Genomic DNA, 25,081 nt, shown 5'->3' with positions numbered 1-25,081 from the left:
AGCATTCAATTATTTTGTATATTTTTCCTGTTAGTTCACCTATACATTCCTCCAGTATCCAATTTGCAACTCCGTCCGGGCCATGTGACTTGTTAACATCAAGCTTTAATATTTGATTCCTTATTTCATTCATTACATCATCCATTAATGCCCTATCAACCGGTTACCTTTCCATCCACCACCTCTCCCATGTGTACTTATGATTTACTTTTTTCATAAACACTGTGTTAGCTATCATCAACTCTCTAAACATGTCATTACAATATTTACGTGGCACTTGAAACAATCCAATCACTCCATTTATTGGTTCATCCTCTACTCTAGCATTGTGGTCTAACACTACTACATTGACATTCATCCCAAAACTGTAAGCATTTATTTGAATCGATCCAAAAAGCCTCTCTTTCCACAACATTTCTCACTACCAGGTCCATATGTGCTAACAAAAACTCACATCTCCCAGATGTTTCAATTATACCCACATCGAGCTTGAAGATACTTTCTTCCATCCCACCATGTGTTTCCCAATCTCATTGACCAATAGATTCACCCTTTCCTCCTTTGCCTCCTCCTCACTCCCAGTGTCCTCCCCAGCACACTCCCAAACTCAAAAGCACTCCTCCTTTTCAATTTAATTTCACTCAGTGCTAACACATCCATCTTCCTTCTCACAAACATTCTGCCTATCTCTTCTCATTTACACTCTCATCTGTACTACAACCACATGTATTTAAAGACCCAAACCTTGGGGTTCTGGATGGGAATCTCCCAGACCTCTTATGCCTTAACTTCTTAAAGGAAATATTTCAGAGAACAGATACCTAGGTCCATCACTCCATCCCACTTTGTTGGCTTTTACAACTTGTATTGGAAACATGGTGGCAGAATTTTTTCCTACCCCTACCACAGGGACACAGTCAAAAAGAAAAAAGTATACTCAAAGAAGTGGTAAAGGATTGTTTCAAGGAAACAAAATAACAGAAGGGTAGTTGTACCAAAATAGCATCAGTAGTGGCTCAGGTCCATAGGGGGCCCTCAAAACAGTCCCTAAAGCATTGGCTGCATGCTGCTGTGCAATTAATACTGCACAATAACATACAGTTGATATCCCAGTATAAGTAAATGACTTGACATTAATAACCCAGTACAGCAATTACAAAATAGCAACAAAAAACACTCAAGTGTACTTGATCAAACTGGATATTTTGTTAAAAAGATGACAGAATGGAAACTTCACTCCAAAAATCAACAGTGATGGTCACATCAGACAACCATGAATATAAGAAACACCCTATAGTAAAGCTAAATGGCCAAACCCTCCCACCAGAAAAAAACAACAACAACTAAAATTCTAGGCCTTACATTTGATACTAGTTTAACTTAAAGCCTACATATCAAAGACCTGACAGGAAAAAAAATCCATCACAACCACTGACTATGGACAAGATAAAGAAACTAACAAGTATCTACAAACAATTCATGAGAACCCTTATCTACACCTCCATATCATGGTTCCCAACAATCAACAAGACTAACTCAAACAATTTACAAACTTAATAGAAAGGATGCACCAAAACCACCCAACCTGGACCTCTGTATACAGAAACAAAAATCCCTCCCATAAAACACATGAAAATGACAGAAACATGGTGCTACCCCAACAGAATTCAACAAATATATCATTATGGGAATTATGTATACATCCTTATATACATACATATACCAAAGGTTTTTCCCCTTGCAAGGAAGGTAGCCAAAAACACATAGGCAAAAAAAAAACACTCCCACCCTTTTCATCCCCAACATACTCTCTCCCATCCACCCCCTTCCCTCCCTCTTATCTTGGCACATGGATGACGGGTCATCCCTGCATCTTGCCCACTGCCCAGGGTCAGAAGTAGTGTCACAAGACACAGCTTATCTATAGCAAGGCTGCTTCATTAAATCAGCAACTCCCCCTCTCCATCCCCTCATGCAGAAAAGGAGAAGACGGGGAGAAATCCCTTCGGGCTGCATCAATTTATTTTTCACACGCCCTCACCCCCCATCCCTCACCCACTCCGCCTCATGCATCACAGCATCATCCATACACAACCATTCTCCATTCACCCCTGTCGTCTGCCCTCCCTTGTCCTTCCTCAATAGACATTCTCCTTTTTCCCAATGCCCCTTTTACCTCATCCTTCCATCTCATCCTAGGTCACCTCCTCATGTTCACTCCTTTCACCTCTGTATTTCACACCTCTTTTACTAATCTTTCTTCACTCATTCTTTCGATGTGCCCAAACCATTCCAATATTCTTTCATCAACCCTATCTCCCAACTCCCTTTCCACCCCCTTTCTCCTCCTCACCTCCTCATTTCTCACTTTATCCAGCCTAGTAACCCCCATCATATTTCTCAGACACCTCATCTCAAACGCATTCAAACTCTCTTCCTCTCGTTCCATGTTTCTGCCTCATACAGTGCTGTTGGCACAATCACTCCTTCATACATTCTCCTCTTAGCATCCATTCCCAAATGTCTATTTCTCATTACACTTTTTAATCCCCGAAGGCATTTACTAGCTTCTCTCATTCTACATTCAGCCTCCACCTCCACTCCTTTCTTGCCACACCTGCACCCAAGTATCTAAAACTATCCACTTCCTCCAGTCTCTCTCCCTTAATACTCACTTCCAGTCTACTGCCACATTCTCCCCTTGTATGCCTCATCACTTTACTATTATCCACATTTATCTTCAACTTCCTTCTTTTGCACACCTTCCCTAACTCTGTCACAAACTTCCTCAATCCTTCCTCTGATCCTGCTACAAGTGCAGTGTCATCAGCAAACAACAACTTGGTTACCTCCCACGTTCCTCCAGTTTCTTTAACCATGTCCAATCCCTGATCCTCTACCCTTGCATTTACCTTTTGCACCATCCCATCCATTTATAAATTGAACAGCCAAGGTGACATAACACATCCCTGACAAAGTCCCACCTTTACCTCAAACCACTCTCTCCATTTCTAATCCTAACACAAGCTCGACTACTCTTGTAAAAACTCTTGACTGCTCTTAAAAGCTTTCCTCCTATCCCATATATCAGTAATACCTCCCATAGTGCCTTCCGGTCTACCTTGTCATAAGCCTTTTCCAAATCCATATAAGCCAAAAAAACATCCTTACCTTTTCCTATAACTTTCTCACATATCTGTCTTACCAAAAAAATCTGATCCGTGCAACCCCTTCCTGTCCTAAACCCACACTGTTCCTCACCAATTACTCCCTATTTTCCTCTCCTAATCCTCTCAACCAAGATCCTCCCATAAGCCTTCCCAACTACACTTAACCCCTTCCATACGGTGCCGCACATGTAGGCGTCATGAGGAGCAAGTGGATTCGCGACGCTGCCATATCGGCGTCTTGATTATATTTATTGTAGTCGCCCCTGCGTTTTGACATTCTCCCAAATGCGCCCTGAATCCCATTCTCTGTGGTTTTCAAAATTCGCGGGTGAAAGAGAGAACGATCGATATAAGCGGTAACTATATTTTATGACGCGAATATTATTACGTTACGTCATACGGCTGGCATTGGCTGCTGCCCGCGAGATTTAAGTCCCGTACTGAAGTGGTTAACAAGCTGATCCCTTTGATACTACTACACTGACACTTGTCCCCTTTTCTCTTGTAAAGTGAAACTATACTGGCAGTCCTCCAGCATTCTACCCTCTATAAAATAAACATTAAATAACCTCACCAACCAGTCCACCATCATTGTACCTCCTTTTTTCAGACATTCTGCATGGCATACATCCAACCCAGGTGCCTTACCTTCTTTCATCATCTTAACAACTGCCTTCACTTCATCTTTCCTTATTTCTCCTCCATTTTCCTCACTCATCACTGTCATTTTCTTAGCACTTCCCACTGCAGCTACCTTTCCCTCCCTATCCTCCTTCACATTTAGTAACTCCCTAAAATACTTTGCCCATCTTCCTCTTACTGCCATCTCTTCCATTATCATCTCTCCATCTGCACCTTTTACCTTTTCTTCTCTACTTGATTTGCCTCCTCTTCCTCTCTTAATTTCCATCCAAAACATCTATTACTTTCAAAATTTTGTCCTACTCTTACCCCATTTCACATCTACTCTCATCTTTGCCTCCCCTATCTTATGCTTTACTTCTCTTCTCTTTTCTTTGTACCTCTCATATAATTCTCTCATCTGTGATAGAGGAAATCTGTTCATAGAGAAATGATGATACTTTATTAAACTGCAACTGCCCCTCCATTATCCTGTTCTCCCATCCCTTGCTACTGTCCTGTACCATTTCTATGAATATTTATTTCCTTTCTTCACTTAACCCTGTGGTGGGGGAAAATAATACTGCCACTAAGTCTTCCCACTTGAATTATATGAGGGTACAAAAAATGGGACAGGGATAGGACTAGGCATCCTTCTCCCTGTGGCCCCACAGGGGACATTCCTTAAAAAGAAGTAAAAGGCATAAGAGGGTCTAGGAGTTTTCCAACCAGTACCCTAAGGTTTGGGTCTTTTAATCTGTGTGGATGTTGTACAGATGAGAGTAAAAGGGAAAAGATGGGCAGTATGTTTGTGAGAAGAAAGATGGATGTGTTGGCATTGAGTGAAACTAAGTTGAGAGGGAGGGGTGAGTGTGAGTTTGGGAGTGTAGTTGGGAGGTTCTCAGGAGTGAAGAGAGGATGAGGGAGAGAAGGGGTGGCTATACTAGTAAGTGAAGAGATAGGTAAGTGTATAGTGGAGTGGAAGGATTCTTTAAAGTTAATGTGGATGAAGGTGAAACTGGGAAAGGAGATGTGGTTTTTGTAAGTGCATATGGGCCTGGTAGTGAGAAGAGTTTAGAGAAAAGGGAGACTTTCTGGATGGATTTAAATGAGTGCATAGAGGGATTAGAGAGAAATGTCAATGTAGTAGTATTGGGAGGTCCTTAACCACTTCCATACGGTGACGCCTACGTAGGCGGCATGAGAAGCAAGTGGGTATGCGATGATGCCGACGTCGGCATCTTGATTATATTTATTGTAGTCGTACCTACGTAACCTCCATTCTCTCTAAACTGGCTTCATCATATTTTCTATGGTTATTAAAATTCATGGGTGAAAGAGAACGAACAATTGAGCACTGACTTTATTTTTTATAATGCGATTATTATGACGCAACATCGCACATTGGGCAACTAATGCTGCCAGATGTGCGATGTACCCCGGAGTGAAGAGGTTAATGCTAGGGTAGGAAATAAACCAATAGATGGAATGGTTGGGATGTGTGGGGTTCCAGGAAAAAATGGTAGTAAAGAGTTGATGGTGGAGGTCTGTCTAGAAAGAGAGTTGATAGCAAATAGTGTTTTGGAAGAAAGTCCAGCATAAGTACACATGGGAGAGGGTGGTGGATGGAAGGGTGGTAGATAGTGTTAATGGACTATATAGTGGTAACTAGGAGTATAGTAGGAAGAGTTTTGGATGTACATGTTCTAAGGGGAGAGAGTGTGGGAATATCAGATCACTTTTTGGTGGAAGGTAAGTTGAGAGTGGAGGATAGATGGAGGAAGAGGAAAAGGACAAAAGGTAGGGAGGTGCTTGAGTGAACCGCTTAAATGAGAAGAAAGGGAGAAGTATAAGAAGAAGCTGAGAAAGGAGTGGGAGGGAGTAAAGGATAGAGTAGAACTAGGAGTGGAGGAGAAATGGGGATGGTTCAAGGAGTCACAAGGTGTGCAAAGATGGTGTGTGGAACAAGGAGGACAGGAGGAAATAGAAGAAAGGGTAGTAAGTGATGGGATGAGGAAGCAAAGGAGGTTGTAGAAGAGAAGAAGTGAGCTTTCATAGATTGGTTACAAAATAGGACATCCATATATAACAAGGGTATTTTCCCTCTACAAGGGAGGCAGCCATGTCAAAAGGCATCCCATTCTGCCTCCCTCACCTTACATTTTGCTTTTCTTGTGTGTAATCATATACTTCCCTTGTTCTACCATGCAACTAATCATAATATGCTTGCTTCTTGTCTTCCATCACCCCCTTAACCTTTTCATCCCACCTTCCCCTACCTCTCCTGTTCCCTTCCATCATCCTCATCCAACATAGTAAACATATTTCATCACTCCCTCCTTGAAACATAACCATTGCTCCTCAATTTCTGCTTCCTCTTTATCCCTCACCACCTGTCACACTTCTCTCAGCTTCTGAATTTCTTTCTCTAACAATCTTGTTCAATTTGTTTATTTTTACTACTTCTCTACCACCTTCCCTTTTCATTCTGCACTTTTCATCAATTCTCAGTTTCCTTTCTACCAAAGAATTATCTTATACTTCCCCATTCCCCAGAAAACATGAATGGCCAGAACTCTTTCAATCCTCCCTTTGGGTACCATTGAATAATCCTTTAATGGCCCATCAACCACCCTTCTCTGCTTTACCCTTACCCATGTGTACTTATGCTTGGCTCTCTTTTTAAATACTGTATTTACTATCACAATCTCCCCTTGAGAATATGTCTCCAACATCATCTCTCTGCTAAAATTATTATCCTGCACCTCAACTTCCTCAAACTACTCCATCTATTGGTTCTTCTATTCTAGCATTGAAATCCCTCAACACCTCCCTTTCCTCCACTTTTTTCACAACCAGGACCATGTACACACAAAACCTAGTTCTACCCCACTTTCACCTTCACCTACAATGTCCTTGAAGAGATTTCTCACCACTCAGTCATGATTTTTCCTGTCATCACTTATCAGCAAAGCCACTTCTTCCCTCCCCCACTCTCTTATCACTCCAAACTTCCTCCCCACCACACTTCCAAACTCAAATTCACCCCTCCCTTTTAACTTAATTTCACTTAATGTTAACACATACATCTTCCCTCTCACAAACCATCCATTTCTTCCCTTTTACTGGCATATTTACTACAACTATTCATATTAATGACCCAATTACTAGGGTTCTTGTTTAGTTCTCCCAGATCTTTGTATGCTGTCATTTTTTTGTATGTAGGATGAATTCATAAAGCAGGATTTCTTGTGTCATCACTGTTCTATTTAGTTGCTTTTGAAGACATATATAAGAAATACAGTGGCAGAATTCTTTTCCCCACACCACAGAGGAATACAGAAGAGGTAGAATCATAGAAATATTAAAATAGAGGTTCAAGGGAATATCGTGAAAGAGGGACAGCTTTAGTACAAAGTATCATTATTCCTCTGTGAGTTTAGATTTTTTAACTCTTAATATAGACAAGTGATATGTAACTCCTTGTCATATTTTCTCTAATTCTTGTTTGTTTTTCAATTTGTTGTTTACAAATCTATAAAATAATTTTGGTTGATCTTTACATTTTTCTGTGACATCTTTTTCGTATTTTCTCTTTTCTTCTCTGCACACTTGTACATATTGATTTCTATAACTAGTATATATTTTCCATTTTCAGGTCTTTTGTCTTTCTTCCATTTTATCCAAGCTTTATCCCTTTTGTCTTGTAACTCCCTACATCTTTTGTTGTATGGTACCAACACTACATATCTTTTTTTTTTTTTCCTGAAATTTTGTCAAAATATTCCATTTCTCTTCTACTGTTGTTTCCTCCTTGTGTATCCTTTCCCAGTCTGCTTTTTGAAAGAATTCTTTTATTTTATATAGAGAAAAATCCATACATCAATCTTCCCTTTCTATATTGTTTTTTTTTTTTCATGTATTTTTCCTCAGTTCCAGTTCAACTAATATGTGGTCACTTTTATTTATAGGTGTCTTATATTCAATCTTGTCCACTATTTCAGGTTCTGTTGTGATTATTAGGTCCAGTCTCGATGACTCTTCCTAATTTCTATACCTATTATTCTCTTGTGTCCATTGTGTCATTGTATGTTCTATAATCATATCAAGTAGTACATTTCCTCATAGGTCGTCTCCACCTTTCACTGTCATCCCTTCCCAGCAGATTTCTTTATAATTAAAGTCACTCATTATAACTATTCTTCCTCCATCTTCCATGGTCTTATTTAGTGTTATCCTTATTTTTGTGTTCTTTCTCTTCCCATGAAGCCATTTTAGGAGGCACATAATTTACCACAAACTTCCTGCTTTTCCCATCCCTGTCCTCCACTTCTATCATAATCATCTCTACTCTATTCTTTTCATATGTGACATTCCTTACATTTATATCCTTCTTAGTCAGGAACATAACTCCACCCCCTTGTTTTACCTCTCTGTTTCTAATCCAATAATTATATGCACCATGTCCTACACTGTTGGGTGGTAGTGGACCTTTCAATTTTGTCCCTACAATTCCCATTATGTCAGGTTCTTTTTCCTTCAGGTAATCATTCAGTTCATTCAAGCCTGTTATTAAGCCATCTATATTTGTGGAAGACACTTTTAATTTTCCGCTACTTCCATCGTGTTTTCTGTTTCCCTTCCATTTTTCTCTGCTATGAACCATTTCCTCACTTTCATATCCAATACTCTCCAATAGAATTTCTCTTTGACTCTGTTCTGTTCCCATTTTTTTTCCCTTAGCTTCTACTCTTTTTGTTTTCTCATCCTCTCTTTCCTCTTTATTCAACTCTCGTTTTATCCACACCTGTTTATATAGTTCATTTTTTGCTAGTTTTCCTGTTTTTGCTAAGATATTCTCTGCTGTCATTTGTGACCTGAATTTAACCTTAATTGGTCTGGTCTTATTTGTATTATCCTAGTTTATATATTTCTTCAATTTCTTTCCCGGCTTCTTGTTCATCTTCTTGAACTACAAATATCTCATTTACTTTTTCCTTCTCCTTTACTCTTGTAGTCCTATTTGGATTAGGCTTCTCTTCCAACCCTAATATAATTATACATTTCTTTTTATCCACTAAGTCTCTTACTATATTCTCCTTCTCCCTCATCACTTTGATAACTGTGTCCTTAGTTTGTTCTTTCATCTGTTGTTTTACTATATCTAAATTCAATTTTGTTGTTCTCTTGGACTTTTCTCCAACCCTGTACCTCTCTTGCTATGGACTCTTTATTCTCTTTATCATTTTTCGTTAATTCCTCATTCTCATCCTTTACTTCTTTTAGCTGTCTTTTTAATTCTTCTATTTCTTTATTTAGGTTTTGGTTCTCCTTTAGTTCTTCCAATTTATCAACTGTAATTGGTGTAAGTTGACTGAATCAAACCTCCCACTGTTTGTTCATGTTCTCTAGTTTTTCCTATAGACTTGCTAATCGGGAGAGGTACCGTATATACTCGTCTATAGGTCGAAATCTTAAGGATTTTTTTTTAGGCCAAAACCTAGGGGTCGACCTATACACAAGTAATAATCTTGTTAGGTTGAAATCCAGACATGACAAGAAAGGCTAGGAAGAACTCTTACCTTTTCTTTAGGTTCAGAAATCAAAATATTTACCTACTAAATACTACCAGTAAACAATGGGTACATAAAATACACGGTACGTACTAAAACATGTAAAATTCCTTCTAGATACGGTAACCCCATACTGTGGTTTTACCTGTTTGTTAAATTTCTTAACACAGGCGAGCTTATTATATCATGTATACTATTACAGTACCCATAATTGTTTAAAAAAAATAATGAAATGCTGTGATATTCTCAAATTTATTTATTTATTTATTTTTTTATAGTTTAGTTTCGACCATGGGTGCAATATAGCAATAGAAAATTAATCATTAATTTTATAAATTAAAATGTATCAACGTAATATGCAATTTTGTGGGCGGAAGTGAAAATGAAAAATACCTTGCCACAAGCATAGGATCGGAACGCCATCTTGTCTGTCAATTGACGGCCTCGGTGCTTCCGACAGTACCTCGCCAGGTACATTTTCTTGAAGGAATGTTATGGAGTGGAGATACATGCATTCCTTCAAGCTGCAAGAACTTTGTATAGCCAGCAAGCTAAGTGGTTGAAAAGCCCGCCAACTTCTCATTTCTTCGTCGTCGGCATGTATCATAACAAATATGACATACTATTCGTCCGACACGACTTCATTACTTATGAAATGTTTTAGCATCTTTCTTGTTTTTTTATTTCCGATCACAAAATTGCATATTACGTTGATACATTATAATCTACAAAATTGATAATCAATTTTTATTGCTATGTTGCGCCCTTGGTCGAAACTATAAATTTACCCAAATTTAGCTTTCTACATGGTATATGTTATTGTTACCATTACCAAAACAATGCATGGATCTCACCATCACGAAAACAAACTGTTCAGTATTGCCAACTTGTTACTGTTACAGTGACACATGGTATAATCCTAAATATTTTAACTGAAATCCACCAAAATCGTTTTCCTTGATGGCGTCATCTTCACCACCAAACAGCTCCTCCCACTCACTTCTGTGTCGAGTATCGTCATACGAATCAACCTCATCAGCCATAGGAACATCAACATCATCTTTCTCCTCCACATTATCATTAGCCTGATCATCCGCACAGTTGAGATTACAAGACTAACTCTGAGTGTTGGTTAAATTTTTTTCTAACGAAACACGCCTAGCCAGTTTATTCCGAATACCGTACTTGGTAATCTACCGTACTTGGCAATCTGTTCAAGTTTTTCACTCCGCCGAAATGGCAATTTCAGTGAAACTTATTAAATATTAAAATCAGTGAACTTGAAAAAACAAACCAGAATACATCAGAATTAATGAAGTGAAAAAACCATAATAATCAATTGCTATACCAGGCAAGCCATGCTACTTCAAAGCATTAAGGCAGTGGAATGCTCACAGCACCAAAAACAAAAACAAACCACTCGACCTATACATGAGGTATATGGAAAATTCCAGATTTTTTGGCCAAAAATGGGGGGTCGACCTATACACGAGATCGACCTATAGACGAGTATATACGGTAGTCATCTCCCTCATTAAATCCATGGAAATAATTATCTTCACCTTCCATTGTGCTGCTCTTATTTATATTTCTAATTTTTGCATTTTTACTAACCTCTTTGTTTTCACCTCTATCATCTGCGCATGTTTTGTTGACATTCCATCTGACTTCCGGGGCCCGTCCGTCCCCTTCCTCATTTCCTTCCATTTTTCTCAGTAATTCCCCCCTTTTCTCCTTTTTCTTCACCTTCCTACTACACCATGAGCTTACCCCCCTTCCTATTAATACAACACAGGTACTTCCTTGCTGTTGAGATCCATGAAGTTTGAAGTTTTTCCTGGAGTTCCAAACTTCGCTGTCACTTAGACTGTCATATGTATTTACCTAGTTGTATTTTACAGGATGGGAGCTATGCTCGTTGTGACCCGTTTTCATATTTCTCCACATCCAGTTTATTCTTGAACTCGTGTATAGTTCTGGCATTCACTGTTTAGTTTGTTCCAGACATCGATCACTCTGTGTGGGAAACTGTTCTTTTTCAGGTCTCTTCTGTGACTATCCTTTGGCTTCTTATTGTGTCATCTTGTTTCTCTTTTGTCCCATTTCAATAGGTCATCTCTATCAAGAACTTCGATCCCTTTCATAATTCTGAAGATGGTCAACAAGTCGCCTCTTTCCCTTCTTTGTTCCAATGTTGACAGCTGTACTTTTTCCAATCTTTGTTCATATGTCAAATTTGATAGTGTGGGTGCCATCTTTGTCACTGCTCTTTGGATTCTTTCTAATTTCTTTGTGCTTGGTGCTCACATTGATATAGCATTTTCTAGTTTCGTTCTTATCAATGTAGTAATTATTTTCTCTACCATCTCTTCATCCATGTAGTTGAAGGCCACTTTCATTGATCTTAATAAGTTGTAAGTCTCTCCGAATAATTTATTTACATGTTTGTCAGGTGTCAAGTCACTTGAGATGATTACTCCTAGGTCCCTCTCTGAGTTTACTTTCTTTACTTCTTTGTTTCCAATTGTATAGTTTCCCGAAACTCTATTTTTGCCTCTTCCAAATTCCATTATGCTACATTTCTTGATGTTGAAGTTCATCTCATATTTCTGGCTCCATTCCTATACTTTATCCAGGTCATCTTGTAGCAATCTGCAATCTTTTTCTGTTTTCACTCTCTTTAGTAATTTGGCATCGTCGGCAAAAAAATGTATGTAACAATTTACTCCTTCGTCCATATTATTTATGTATATGGTGAACATTAGAGCCAAAACAGAGCCTTGTGGAACACCACTTTTTACATCTTCCCATTTTGAACTTTTGTCTCTAAGTACCACTCTCATTTTTCTCCCAGTTAAGAAGTCCTTCACCCATTCCAATAGTTTACCTTGAATTCCTCCTATTTTTTTCAATTTTACTTATTAATTTTTTGTGTGGTACCTTGTCAAAAGCTTTCTGCAAAGCCAGGAAGGCGCAGTTTGCCCATCCATCTCGTTCTTGTATTATCTCAATTAGTCTCGGGTAAAAGCAGATTAGATTTGTGGTGCATGATCTTCCACTTCTAAAACCAAATTGTTTGGGGTTTATTATTTTATTTTCTTCTAAGTGTTTGGTTCATCTGTTCCTAATAATCTTTTCACATATTTTTGCTACTGTGCTCGTGAGGGACACCGGTCTAAAGTTTGTAGTATCTTCCCTGTTTCCTCCTTTGTGTATTGGTACTATGTTTGCATCTTTCTAATCTTGTGGTGTGTATATATATATATGTGTGTGTGTATTTACCTAGTTGTATTTTATGAGAAGGGGAGCTACGCTTGTGGTGTCTCGCCTTTGTATCTCACAGTGCCTAGTTTTCTCTTAAATTCGTGAATGGTTTTTGCACACACTATTGTTTTGTCCAGTTTGTTCCAAGTGTCCACCACTCTGTATGGGAAACTGTTCTTCTTCAGATCTCTTCTATAACTATGTTTTTTGAGTTTCTTTCCATGTCCTCTTTTGTTTCTCTTGTCCCAATTTAATTACTCCTCTCTATCGAGTATTTCTGTGGCCGTCATGATTCTATAGATGGCCAGTAGGTTGCCTTTCTCTCCTTGTTCCAAAGTTGGTAACTTCAATTTAGGTAGCCTCTCTTCATATGACAACTTTGAAAGTGCTGGAGCCATTTTTGTTGTTGCTCTGGATTCTTTCAATTTTCTTTATCCACTTTTTGGTACTGGGTGACCATGATGTTGCTGCATATTCCAATCTAGGCCTTATCAGTATGACTAATATTTTTTTTAATCATTTCTTCATCCAAATAGATAAATGCCACTTTTATTGATCCTAGCAAGTTATTGGATTCTCCAACAATTTTGTTTATTTGTTTATCAGAGGACAAGTTGTTTGAGATAATTACTTCCAGATCTTTTTCAGATCCCACTTTTTTCACCTCCTTAGTTTCAATTTTATATTGTCTTGATATTCTACTTTTACTTTTTCCAAACTTCATTATGCTTCACTTCTTATGTTGAAGTCCACTTACCATTGCTGACTCCACTTCCAAACCTTATTCAGGTCTCCCTGTAGTGATTCGCAATCCATTTCGGTTTTTACTTTCCTCAACAATTTAGCGTCATCCTCGAAGAAACTCATGTAACATTCCACATCATCATCCATGTCATTCACATAAATAGCAAACATTATTGGAGCCAGTACAGATCTTTGCAGAACTCCACTAATCACCTCCTTCCAACCTGAATATTTTTCTCTGAGTACTACTCACATCTTTCTACCATGCAGAGAGTCCCCCATCCAGTTTAGCAGGTTGCCTTGTATCTGGCCTATATTTTGTGTGATATTTTGTTGAAAGCTTTTTGTAAGTCCAAGAAAGCACAATCAGCCCATTCATCCCTTTCTTGTATTATATCTATTAGTCTTGAGGAAAAACAGATAGTATATGATCTTCCCTGGCTGAACCCAAATTGTCTTGGGAATTGTTAAATTATTTTCTTCCAGGTGTTTTACCCATCTATTCTCGATAATTTTCTCACAAATTTTGGCTCTAGTGCTTGTTAGTGAGACTGGTCTATAATTAGTTAGTTCTTTGTTTCCTCCTTTTTATATTGGTACAATGTTGGTATTTTCTAGCCTTTTGGTATTTTTCCTTCTTTAAGTGAGCAACTTATTATGTTACATATTTTGTCCATTAGTTCTTCTTTGCATTCTTTTAGAATCCAATTTGCAATTCCGTCTAGGCCATGCAATTTCCTAACATCAAGGTTTGTTAAATGCTCCATTATTTTTATATATTTATTTAATTTTGTGTTATTATTTCGCTCGTGGGGGGAGATTGCACTTTGCTTCTTCATCGCAATACTGTACCTTCTCTCTAGTGAAAACCAACTTTAAGTGATTATTCATGACTTCAGCCATTTCTAGATCTTCTGTGAATTCTGTATTTCCCTGGCATGTTTTCACCATTTCCTGTTTATGTTTAAGTTTACCATTCACATATGTATAGAATAGTGTTGCTCTTTGCATTTTTCTATAGTGTCTTTTTCATAGTTACTTTTTTCTTCTCTTCACACTTTTACATACTCATTTCTATAGTTTATATAGTTTCCATTTTTCGGGTTTTTTATTTTTTCTCCACCTTTTCCAAGCATTGTTTCTTCGATCTTTTGCCTCACTGCATCTTCCATTGAACCAGCATTTAGTGTACATTCTTCTTTTTGTCTTGGTACATACCTGTTCACTCCTTCATTATAATTATCCATCAAGATCTCCCATTTCTCTTCCACTTTTGTCTCTTCCAAGTAGAATTTTTTGCAATTTGCATTTTGAAAGAATTTCTTTAATTTTCCAAATTCTGTTTTGTTGTACATCAATCTTCCTTTCCAATACTTTTCATTTCTCTTCTTATATATTTCTTCTTTTAGTTCAGTCTCTTATAAGTATATGGTCACTCTTTCCAAGTGGTGTCTTGTATTCAATTTTATCCACAGTTTCAGGTTCTGTTGTAAATATTAAATCCAGTTTTGATGGTTGCTCATTACTTCTGTATCTGGTGTTTTCATTGACCCACTGTGTTATTGTATATTCCATGGTCATATCCAGTAATACATTAACCCACAGATCCTCTCCGCCTTTCACTGTCATTTCCTCCCAGTAAATTTCTTTGCAGTTAAAGTCCCCCATAATTACCAGGTTACCTCTGCCCATTAGTATCTCATTTAATGAATGCCTTGTATCTTCTAGCATTTTCACATACTCATTCTCTTTCCAAGAGCTTGTTTTTGGGGGCACATAAATCACCACAAACTTTCTACTTTTCATGTCCTTGTCTTCAAATTTTATCATGATCAGTTCTATATTGCTTTTACCCTCCGTAATCTTCGTCACATTCAAGTTTTTCTTGGCCAAGAACATAATTCCACCTCCCTGTTTTTTGTCTCTGTTTTTAATCCAATAATTGTATAACCCATGTCCAACATCAATGGGTAGTATTAAACCCCTTAATTTTGTCTCCACAATACCCATTATGTCTGGTTTTCTTCTAACAGGTAATCATTTAGTTCATTCAGTCTTGAAATTAATCCATCAATGTTAGTATAGGCCACTTTTAATTTTTTCCTTTCTCCATCTTTTTTTCTGTCTTTGGTTCACTCATTCTGATGTACCATTTTCTCAGTCTCATGTTGATTACCATTCAATAGAATTCCTTGCTTTAAGTCTCCCTCTTCGCATTTTTTCCTTAGCTTCATTTTTTAGTGTCTTCTCTTTTTCTAATTTCTGAACACTCATTTCTCTTTTTATCAATATTTTATTATAATATTCGCTCCTTGCCAACTTACTTTCTTTTTTTGTTCTTTTTTTGATGTGTCTTCTACCATTTGTGATTATAGTTTTATCATTAGAGGTTGATTTTTTCCTTAGAATAATGTCCCATCCCATACACATAGAAATATAGAAACCATCCTTTATTTCTTTTAAGATTGCTATTGCTGTTTGTTTTTCTTTTTTCTTTTTTTCTCTCATGTATCTTGCCAGATCATGTTTTGTGTGTGTTTGTATTTACCTAGTTGTACTATACAGGAAGGGAGTTATGCTTGTAGTGACCCGTCTTTGTATCTTTCAGCATCAAGTTTGTTCTTAATTTCTTGTATAGTATTTACACACACTGCAGTTCCCCTATCCAATTTGTTCCAGATATCCACCACTCTGTGTGGGAAGCTATTCTTTTTCAGATCTCTTCAATCTTTTTTTTTTGTCTTTTCCCACTTTAATAAATCATCTCTATCCATCCCTTCCATAATTCTGCAAATAGTAGATCTCTTTTCTTTATTCCAGGGTTGGTAGTTCCAATTTGGAAATCTCTGTTCGTGTGTCAATTTGGAGACTGTTGGTGCCATCTTTGCTGTTGCTCTTTGTATTCTTTCTAATTTCTTTATATTCTTTTTAGTACTGGGTATCCATAGTGTCACAGCATACTCCAGTCTTGGTCATATCAGTGTAACTAATATTTTCTTTACCATTTCCTCATCCAAGTAATCAAAAGCCACTTTCATTGAATTTAGTAAATTGAAGGTTTCTCCTACTATTTTGTTGATATGCTTGTCTTTGCTAATAATTCCTCCTAGGTCCCTTTCCAAGCTTACTTTTTTAACTTCCTCTGTACCAATTTTGTATTGCCCCCGTATTCTATTTTTACTTTTTCCAAACTCCATTATACTACATTTCTTGATGTTAAAGTTCACTTCCCACTTTTGACCCCATTCCCTGACTTTATTCAAGTCTTTCTGTAGTGATTCACAATCTTCCTCTATACTTTCTTCAGTAGTTTTGCATCATCTGCAAAGTTCATTTAACATTCCACAACTTCATCCATGTCGTTTATATATATGGCAAACATAATTGGAGCCAATACTGAACCTTATCATTACTTCCTAGGTCAAGTATTTGTCTCTAAATACTACCCTCATTTTTCTCCCATTCAAGAATTCTTCCATCCAATCCAATAATTTTCCTTGAATGCCACCTATTGATTCCATTTTTCTTAATAGCTTTTTGCATGGTACTTTATTAAATGCCTTTTGTAGATCTAGAAAAGCACAATCTGCCCATCCGTCCCTTTCTTGTATTATTTCTATTAGTCTAGAGTAGAAGCAAATCAAGTTTGTGGCACTTGATCTTGCTTGTCTAAATCCAAATTGTGTTGGATTTAGTATATTTTTCTTCCAGATATTTAATCCACTTTTGATCATTTTTTCACACATTTTTGCTATTGTGCTTGTGAGGGAGACTGGTCTATAGTTAGTTGGATTTTCTTTGTCACCTCTATATATTGGTACAATATTTGCATTTTTCCATTCCTGTAGTACCTTTCCTTTTTGAGTGAGTAACCAATTATCTTATATATTTTGTCTGTTAGCTCATCTATGCATTCTTTTAATATCCAGTTTGCAATTCCATCCAGACTGTGTTATTTTCTGATATAAAAGTTTTTTATTTGGTCTCTAATTTCCTTCTGTGTCACAGTTATTTCTTTCATTGGCAGGGATCTTTCTATATTTCCTCCCAATTTTGTGTGCTTTCAATTGTGAATGCAGATTTAAAATGTTTGTTCTTAATTTCAGCCATTTCTACGTCTTCTATAGTACATTCAATATTTCCGTGGTGCAGTTTTACTATTTCTTGTTTGTCTTTTAGTTTACCATTCACATACCTGAAAAATAGTTTAGGTTGGTCCTTGCATTTTTTATGATGACCTTTTCATAGTTTCTCTTTTCATCCCCTCATATTTTTACATATTCATTTCTTGATTTGATATATGTTTGCCACTTTTTTTTTTTTTTTTTTTTTTCTCCATCTTTTCCAAGTTTTGTCTCTTCTATCTTTAGCCTCACTACATTTTTTGTTGTGTGTGTGTGTATGTATATATTTTCTGTTGAATACTTGGCATTGGCAATCATCTTTTTAATACTTTCTATCCTTCTCGCTATTTTCTTCTCTGTAGTAGGAAGAGAAAACCAAGTACAGGTAAACGTCGACTTACGATGGCCGCGACTTACGATTGTTCGACTTTACGATGACGACGACGACGATATGATAATTTAACCCCTTCCATACGGTGCCGCACACGTAGGCGTCATAAGGAGCAAGTGGATTCGCGACGCTGCCATATCGGCGTCTTGATTATATTTATTGTAGTCGCCCCTGTGTTTTTACATTCTCTCAAATGTGCCCTAAATCCCATTCTCTGTGGTTTTCAAAATTCGCGGGTGAAAGAGAGAACGATCGATATAAGCGGTGACTATATTTTATGATGCGAGTATTATTACGTCACGTCGTACGGCTGGCATTGGCTGCTGCCCGCGAGATTTAAGTACCGTACTGAAAATACATATTATAGTGTTTGAATATGGTAAAAAGGATAAAAATAATTAAATAAACTACTGTACATGTTTAATAGGCTATATTCAGTATCTCTGGTGGTTAATATACAGGTAGGCTAGGTACAGTGACCACGGAACAGTGATACACAAATTGGGGATCGACTTACGATGAAATCGTCTTACGATGGCTCTATCGAAACCTAATGCCATCGTAAGTCGACGTTTACCTGTATTACCAATTAATTCATAATAGGTTTAAATGTAAAAACAGATATATTACTTAATGTCTCAAGAAAAATATTAACAATGTCATATATGCTGTATTATTTTAAAGAAAGTGTATTCAAGAAGACTGCTCTTCTAATATATATATATATATATATATATTGACATTCTCACAAGTTGAAGTGGGTGGAAAGAGGAAAGACTGGAGTCATATTCTGAGTTTTATTGTTGACTAGTTTTGCTACAAGCTTTTTATAAAAAAAAAATATTGCTACAGGGCTAGAAGTAGTGTATATACAGTACAACCTCTCATTAATGGACTAAAAGGGGGGTAACGGTGTCTGTTGATGTGAATAATCCGTTGATTTGGAGTGGTTTTTGGGTGGCATAGTGATTGCATGCACTAAACAACAGCACCAAAAACACCGAAAACATAGTGGAAAAACAGAAAAACACAGCTAATTAACGTCGGTTTATGAGAGGTAGTACTGTATATGCTTGCATACCTTTCTGAGTGTAAAGGAACTCGCATGTTTCAATGACAGAGAAATTATTTAAATGGTAGTGGAAATTAATAATAAATTAATAACAAAGTGGCAAGGAAAATGGTATTACTAGAAAAGAAGTAATAAGAAAAATATAACAATAAGAATAAAAGTTGTTGAGCTAAAACGAAAAATGTGGCAAGGAAAGTGTGAGATTTAGTCTGGGGGTGTGGTGCATGATTTCCTCACTGAGTGGAAATCCATACCAACTTGGAACAACTTAGAAAAAACAATAGTGGGTGCAAAAACCATACAAAAATTTAAGAACAAACTAGATGCTGAGAGATACAGACGAGTCACTACAAGCATAGCTCCCCTTCCCGTATAATGCAACTTGGTAAATAAATACACAGTGGTGGATATCTGGAACAAACTGGATAAAACAGTAGTGTAGGCAAAAACTATGTACGAATTTAATAGCAATCTAAACACAATCTAAATACAACTAGTTAAATACAGTTGAACCTCGAAAGCCCGGACCCCGAATGCCCGGACCCTCATATGACCGGTCGAAATGAACAAAGGGTGGACTTTTCAAGCAAAGTTCCCTATTTGTCCGGTAGGTGGCAGCGACGGCCATACACGTGTACTCAAACCCGGCCTAGTCAAGCTGCCACCAGGGCTGCCGTTTCGTAGAATTTTGTATCAAAACATAGTAAAATAGTGGCATGTGGCAACTGCACAAGGACATGAGGAATTTTTTTCTACATATCAGCGGGCTGTTAAAAACGTTCAAAAGCTCAAACTTTTGTTTATAAATCATAGAACTAGTTATCAAATAATAAATGGTACATCAAAATATGACTTTTATTGGTAATTGTGTTACTTATAAAATATTATACCCCAAAAGATACGTTTTTACTGTGTAGAAAAAAATTCTATCTAAAGTTTCAGCTTTCTTTTAGTGATAAAAAAAATATATATATATATATATCTTACTGAATATGTTAGGGCATGGGGGCCTTATATACATTCAAGAATAAAAAAAACTAGAACCACCATTTTGTCAAAGTTTGACAAGTATATCTTGCTATGAAAGTCTGCACATACCCGAGAAAAATGTATGCCCCGGTATGGCAACACTCCCATTCTACACGGCAGTGTAGAAAAGGTGGCAACCCTGGCCGCCACCACTGTCCCGCGTGCATACCTTCCGATATCTACAGTGTACTTAATAAGAAATTCAGTACAGTTCACTGTATATACAGTACATTTACATGCCTGTATTACAGTTATTATTACAGAATTATTAGTATTATAGTATTATTATTACAGTATTGTTATTATTACAGTGTTAGAGTATTATTCTTATGTGTTTCTATGCCATATCATACATTACCTATATGTATACCGCTATGAAAATCTACGGGTGTTAGGGCAATATTTTCGATGACCAGACGTTTGGCATGACCGGACCACCCTTCCCCCCAATTAGTCCGGGCTTTTGAAGTTCGACTGTACTAGGTAAATACACTAATAGACAAAATATACAACATAATAAGTTGCTTAAGGAAGGAAAAATACCAGAAGACTGGAAAAATGCTGATATAATATCTATAAAGGAGGGAATAAGACCCAACAAATTACATGGTAGCCAATATTTATGAAAAAAGTATAAAAAGTAGATGAATAAAACATCAGGAGAACAATATACAAAATCCTAGACATTTCTATTTTAGACAGGGAAGATCATGTACCACAAATTTGATCTGTTTTTACTAAGACTACTGGATATAATACAGGAAAGGGACGGATGGGCTGATTGTGCTTTCCTAGATCTGCAAAAAACTTTTGATATAGTACTTCACAAAAAACATTAAGAAAACTGGAAAGTATAGGAGGAATACAAAACTACTGAAATGGATGGAGGACTTTTTGCACAGAAGAAAAATGAGGGTAGTGCTCAGAGAGAAACACAATACTTAGGAAGAGGTGATTAGTGGGGTTCCACAAGGATCAGTATTGGTTCCAATAATGTTTACTATTTATGTGAATGACATGGATGGTGAGGAATGTTACATGAGTTTCTTTGCAGATGATGCAAAACTGTTAAAGAAAGTACTGAAACAGACTGTGACTTACTTCAGAGAGATCTGAACAGGGTTTGGGAATGGAGTCAGAGGTGGAAAGTGGACTTCAACATTAAGAAATGTAGCATAATGGAATTTGGACAAAGTGAAAAAATAAGGATACCAGGACAATATGAAATTGGTGCAAAGGAAGTAAAGAAAGTGGAATCGGAAAAGTACCTGGGAGTAATCATCACAAAGGATATGTCCTCACAAACAGATCAACAAAATTGTCTGCAAAACCTATGACTTGCTAAGATCAATAAAAGTGGCTTTTACTTACTTGGATGAAGAAATGGTCAAGAAAATACTAGTCACACTAATAAGGCCAAAATTGGAGTATGCAGCGACACTATGGTCATCCAGTACCAAAAATAATAGGAAAATTAAGATAAGCCAGAGAGCAATTAAGAAGATTGTCCCAACATCATCAAAGCTGTCTTATGAAGACAGATTGTCAAAATTAGAATTACCAACTCTGGAACAAAGAAGAGAAAGAGGCGACTTGTTGACCATCTACAGAATTATAAAAGGTATAGAGTTCTGGATAGAGAAGACTTACTAAACTGGGATATGAGAAACACGAGGACATGGAAAGAAGCTCAAAAAGGACAGTTATAGAAGAGACCTGAAGAAGAACCACTTTCCCCACGGAGTGGTGGATGTATGGAACACTTGACAAAACAATAGTGTGTGCAAAAATAATACACAAATTTAAGGACAAATTAGACATGGTAAGATACAGAGACAGGACACCACGAGCATAGTTCCCATTCCCGTAAGATACAAATAAGTAAATACACAAACACACACACTTTCAATACTGTCATATGAGGAGATATTGTCAAAACTGAAATTACCAACTCTGGGACAAAGAAGAGAAAGAGGGGACTTGCTAATGATCTATAAAATCATGAAAGGTGTGGAAGCCCTTGATAGAGAAAAGTTACTATATTGGGATAAGAGAATTATAAGGGGACATGAAAAGAAACTCAAAAAGGACAGTTATAGAAGAAGAAAAAAAAAAAAAAAAAGCTTTCCACACAGAGTGGTGGATGTCTGGAACAAACTGGATGAAACTGTAGTGTGTGCCAAAACTATACATGAATTTAAGGACAAACTAGACACTGCGAGATACAAAGACGGGACACCACAAGTGTAGCTCCCCTTCCTGAAAGATACAACTAGGTAAATACAAAAAAACTATAAAGAAAACTGGAAACCATAGGAGGGATACAAGGTAAACTACTGAAATGGATGGAGGACTTATTGCATGGAAGAAAAATGAGAGTAGTGCTCAGAGATAAGAGTTCTACTTGGGAAGAGATGATAAGTAGAGTTCCACAGGGATTAATATTGGCTCTAATAATGTTTGCTATTTTTGTGAATGACATGTACGAGGGTTTGGACAGTTACATGAGCTTTCCAGATGATGCAAAATTATTAAAGAAAGTACTGAAACGGATTGTGATTCAGTACAGAGAAATCTGAACAGGGTTTGGGAATGAAGTTAGAAGTGGGAAGTGGACTTCAACATCAAGAAATTTAACATAATAGAATTTGGAAAAAGTAAAAAAGGATATCAGGACAATGTAAAATCAGTGCAAAAGAAGCAAAGAAAGTGGGATCTGAGAAAGACCTGGGAGTAATCATCACAAAGGACATGTCCCCTGATAAACAGATAAACAGAATTGTTGGAGAAACCTACAACTTGCTAAGATCAATAAAGGTGGCTTTTACTTCCTTGAATGAAGAAGTGGTAAAGAATATACTAGTCACACTGATAAGGCAAAAATTGGAGTACACAGCGATACTATGGTCACCCAATACCAAAAAGAATATAAAGAAAATTAAGAGAATTCAAAGAGCAACTACGAAGATAGTCCCAACACTATCAAAACTGCCACATGAAGAGAGATTGTCAAAACTAGAATTCCCGACCCTGGAACAAAAGAGAGAAAGAAGTGACTTGTTAACTACAGAACCGTAAGAGGTATGGAAGTCCTTGATAGAGAAGTCTTACTAAATTGGGATAAGAGAAGTACAAGGGGACATGGAAGGAACATAAAAAAGGACAGTCATAGAAGAGACCCAAAAAAGAACCCTTTTCCCAACAGAGTGGTGGATGTATGGAACAAATTAGATGAAACAATAGTGTGTGCAAAAACTATAGACGAATTTAAGAGCAAATTGGACATGGCAAGATACAGAGAATGGACATCACAAGCATAGCTTCCCTTCCCATAAGATACTAGGTTAATACACACACACAGTTATGAACACAAATTTCAAATCTGTATTCACAAATGAAAATACAACCACTCCTCGTTTAACGACGACAATTGGGACCAGCGCCCCGTCGTTAACCGAATTGGTCGTTAAGCGAAAGTGTATACATATACGTACATGTACTGTATGTACAATGTCCAGCAATACATGTATCTTTATTTTCGTGTATTTCCCTCTTTTATACAGTACATTAAAGTTTTGTTTACTGTTTATTTACGGTGGTTATGTTCCTGAAATTACCGTATATGACCAAATCCGCGTATGCTGACATTCCATATTGAATACCGGGGTATTTTTTTAGTTTCGACCATGGGCGCAATATAGCAATAGAAAATTAATTATTAATTTTGTAAATTAAAATGTATCAACGTAATATGCAATTTTGTGGGCGGAAATGAAAGTAAAAAATACCATGCTACAAGAAAATATGCTAATGAACGAAGTCGGTAACATAGGATCGGGACGCCATCTTGTCGTCTGCCAACGTCTCTCACGACGACGACAACGAGGACGAGCCGGATGACATTTAATTTGCAGGTAATGATTTATCAAACACAGGTTAGGTTAGGTGAATTTATCATCCTTTCATTTCCTCGACATCGGCATCTATCATAACAAACATGGTGTACCATTCGTCCGACATGACTTCGTTACTTACGAAATTTGTTTTAGCACCTTTTTTTTATTTCCGCTCACAAAATTGCATATTACTTTGATACATTATAATTTACAAAATTAATAATTAATTTTCTATTGCTATATTGCGCCCATGGTCGAAACTAAAAATTTACCACTACCGGTATATATTGTACCCCAGGTAGTTTTTGCAGCTTGCAGGATGGTAATGTAGACCTAAGCTTCAGAACACTTTACCTCACAGCTAATATCCACCGTACAAGTTCATTTATAACATCATACAAATTTGCCTCAGCCAACTTAATTATCGTACACGACGTCGTAACTTCGGGAGATTTACGTTAAACGAATATTGGTCTGTCATAAAGCCCGTCGTTACTCCGAGTTGTCGTTAACCGAGTAGGTCGTTAAACGAGGAGTACCTGTACATAAGATTGGGATGAAGGAAAGGGATAAAGCTCCCCCCAATGAAAGAAATAATTGTGACACAAAAAGAAGTAAAGGACCAAATAACAAACCTTGATGTCAGAAAATCGCATGGACCTGACGGAATTACAAACTGTATACTAAAAGAATGTATAGATGAACTAATGGACAAAATAAGTCTGCTAACAACAATTCAAACATTTCAATGTGTACAGACGCTCCTCTACTTATGTTCATTCGTTTTACGTTTTTTCAATTTTACGTTTGAACTGACTGTAAAAAAGAAATTGTAAAAAGAAAAAAATTTGGAGTGAATTTTTTAGTTTAGCGCGCTCTCTGTAGTACGAGACGTTCAAACGATACTTACGCATGACACTGCATCCATTGTTTACATGGCACAAACTGAACGTGCCTTGCCTCCTCCTCCTCCTCCTCCTCCTCCCCTCCTCCTCCCCCCTCCTCCTTCTCCTCCACCATCTCACTTTATGTTGCTTGAATTTAATTCATTTGAAATTAATGTTATTATTTTACAATGTTATGTTTATAATTAATGATTTAGGGGTGTTTTATAAGATACGGTAATAGAATTTATGGATGTATAGTACAGTATGAACGGTCATACATTACTGGAACATACAGTAAAAACTTACGTTC

General features: G+C 37.0%; 1 protein-coding gene across 4 annotated transcripts in view; it reads left to right on the top strand.

Moving 5' to 3' along the window:
- The window catches only part of LOC143035721 (uncharacterized), a 77,563-nt gene that overhangs the window by 49,402 nt on the left and 3,080 nt on the right, over positions 1 to 25,081 (top strand). Inside the window, exon 4 of one of the 4 annotated variants that reach the window (XM_076202614.1) lies at positions 23,821 to 23,902. The exons of the other annotated variants lie outside the window; for them this stretch is intronic. Coding sequence (XP_076058729.1) covers positions 23,821 to 23,895 — 75 coding nt within the window. The 3' untranslated portion in view covers positions 23,896 to 23,902. The remainder of the gene's footprint in view (positions 1 to 23,820; positions 23,903 to 25,081) is intronic. 4 annotated transcript variants of the gene reach the window in all.

Source organism: Oratosquilla oratoria, chromosome 19, assembly GCF_046742065.1.
Source record: "Oratosquilla oratoria isolate Oo_2021 chromosome 19, ASM4674206v1, whole genome shotgun sequence".
Lineage (NCBI taxonomy): Eukaryota > Metazoa > Arthropoda > Malacostraca > Stomatopoda > Squillidae > Oratosquilla > Oratosquilla oratoria.
The sequence above is the reverse complement of the archived record's forward strand: the minus strand, read 5'-3'. Positions and strand labels throughout refer to the sequence as shown.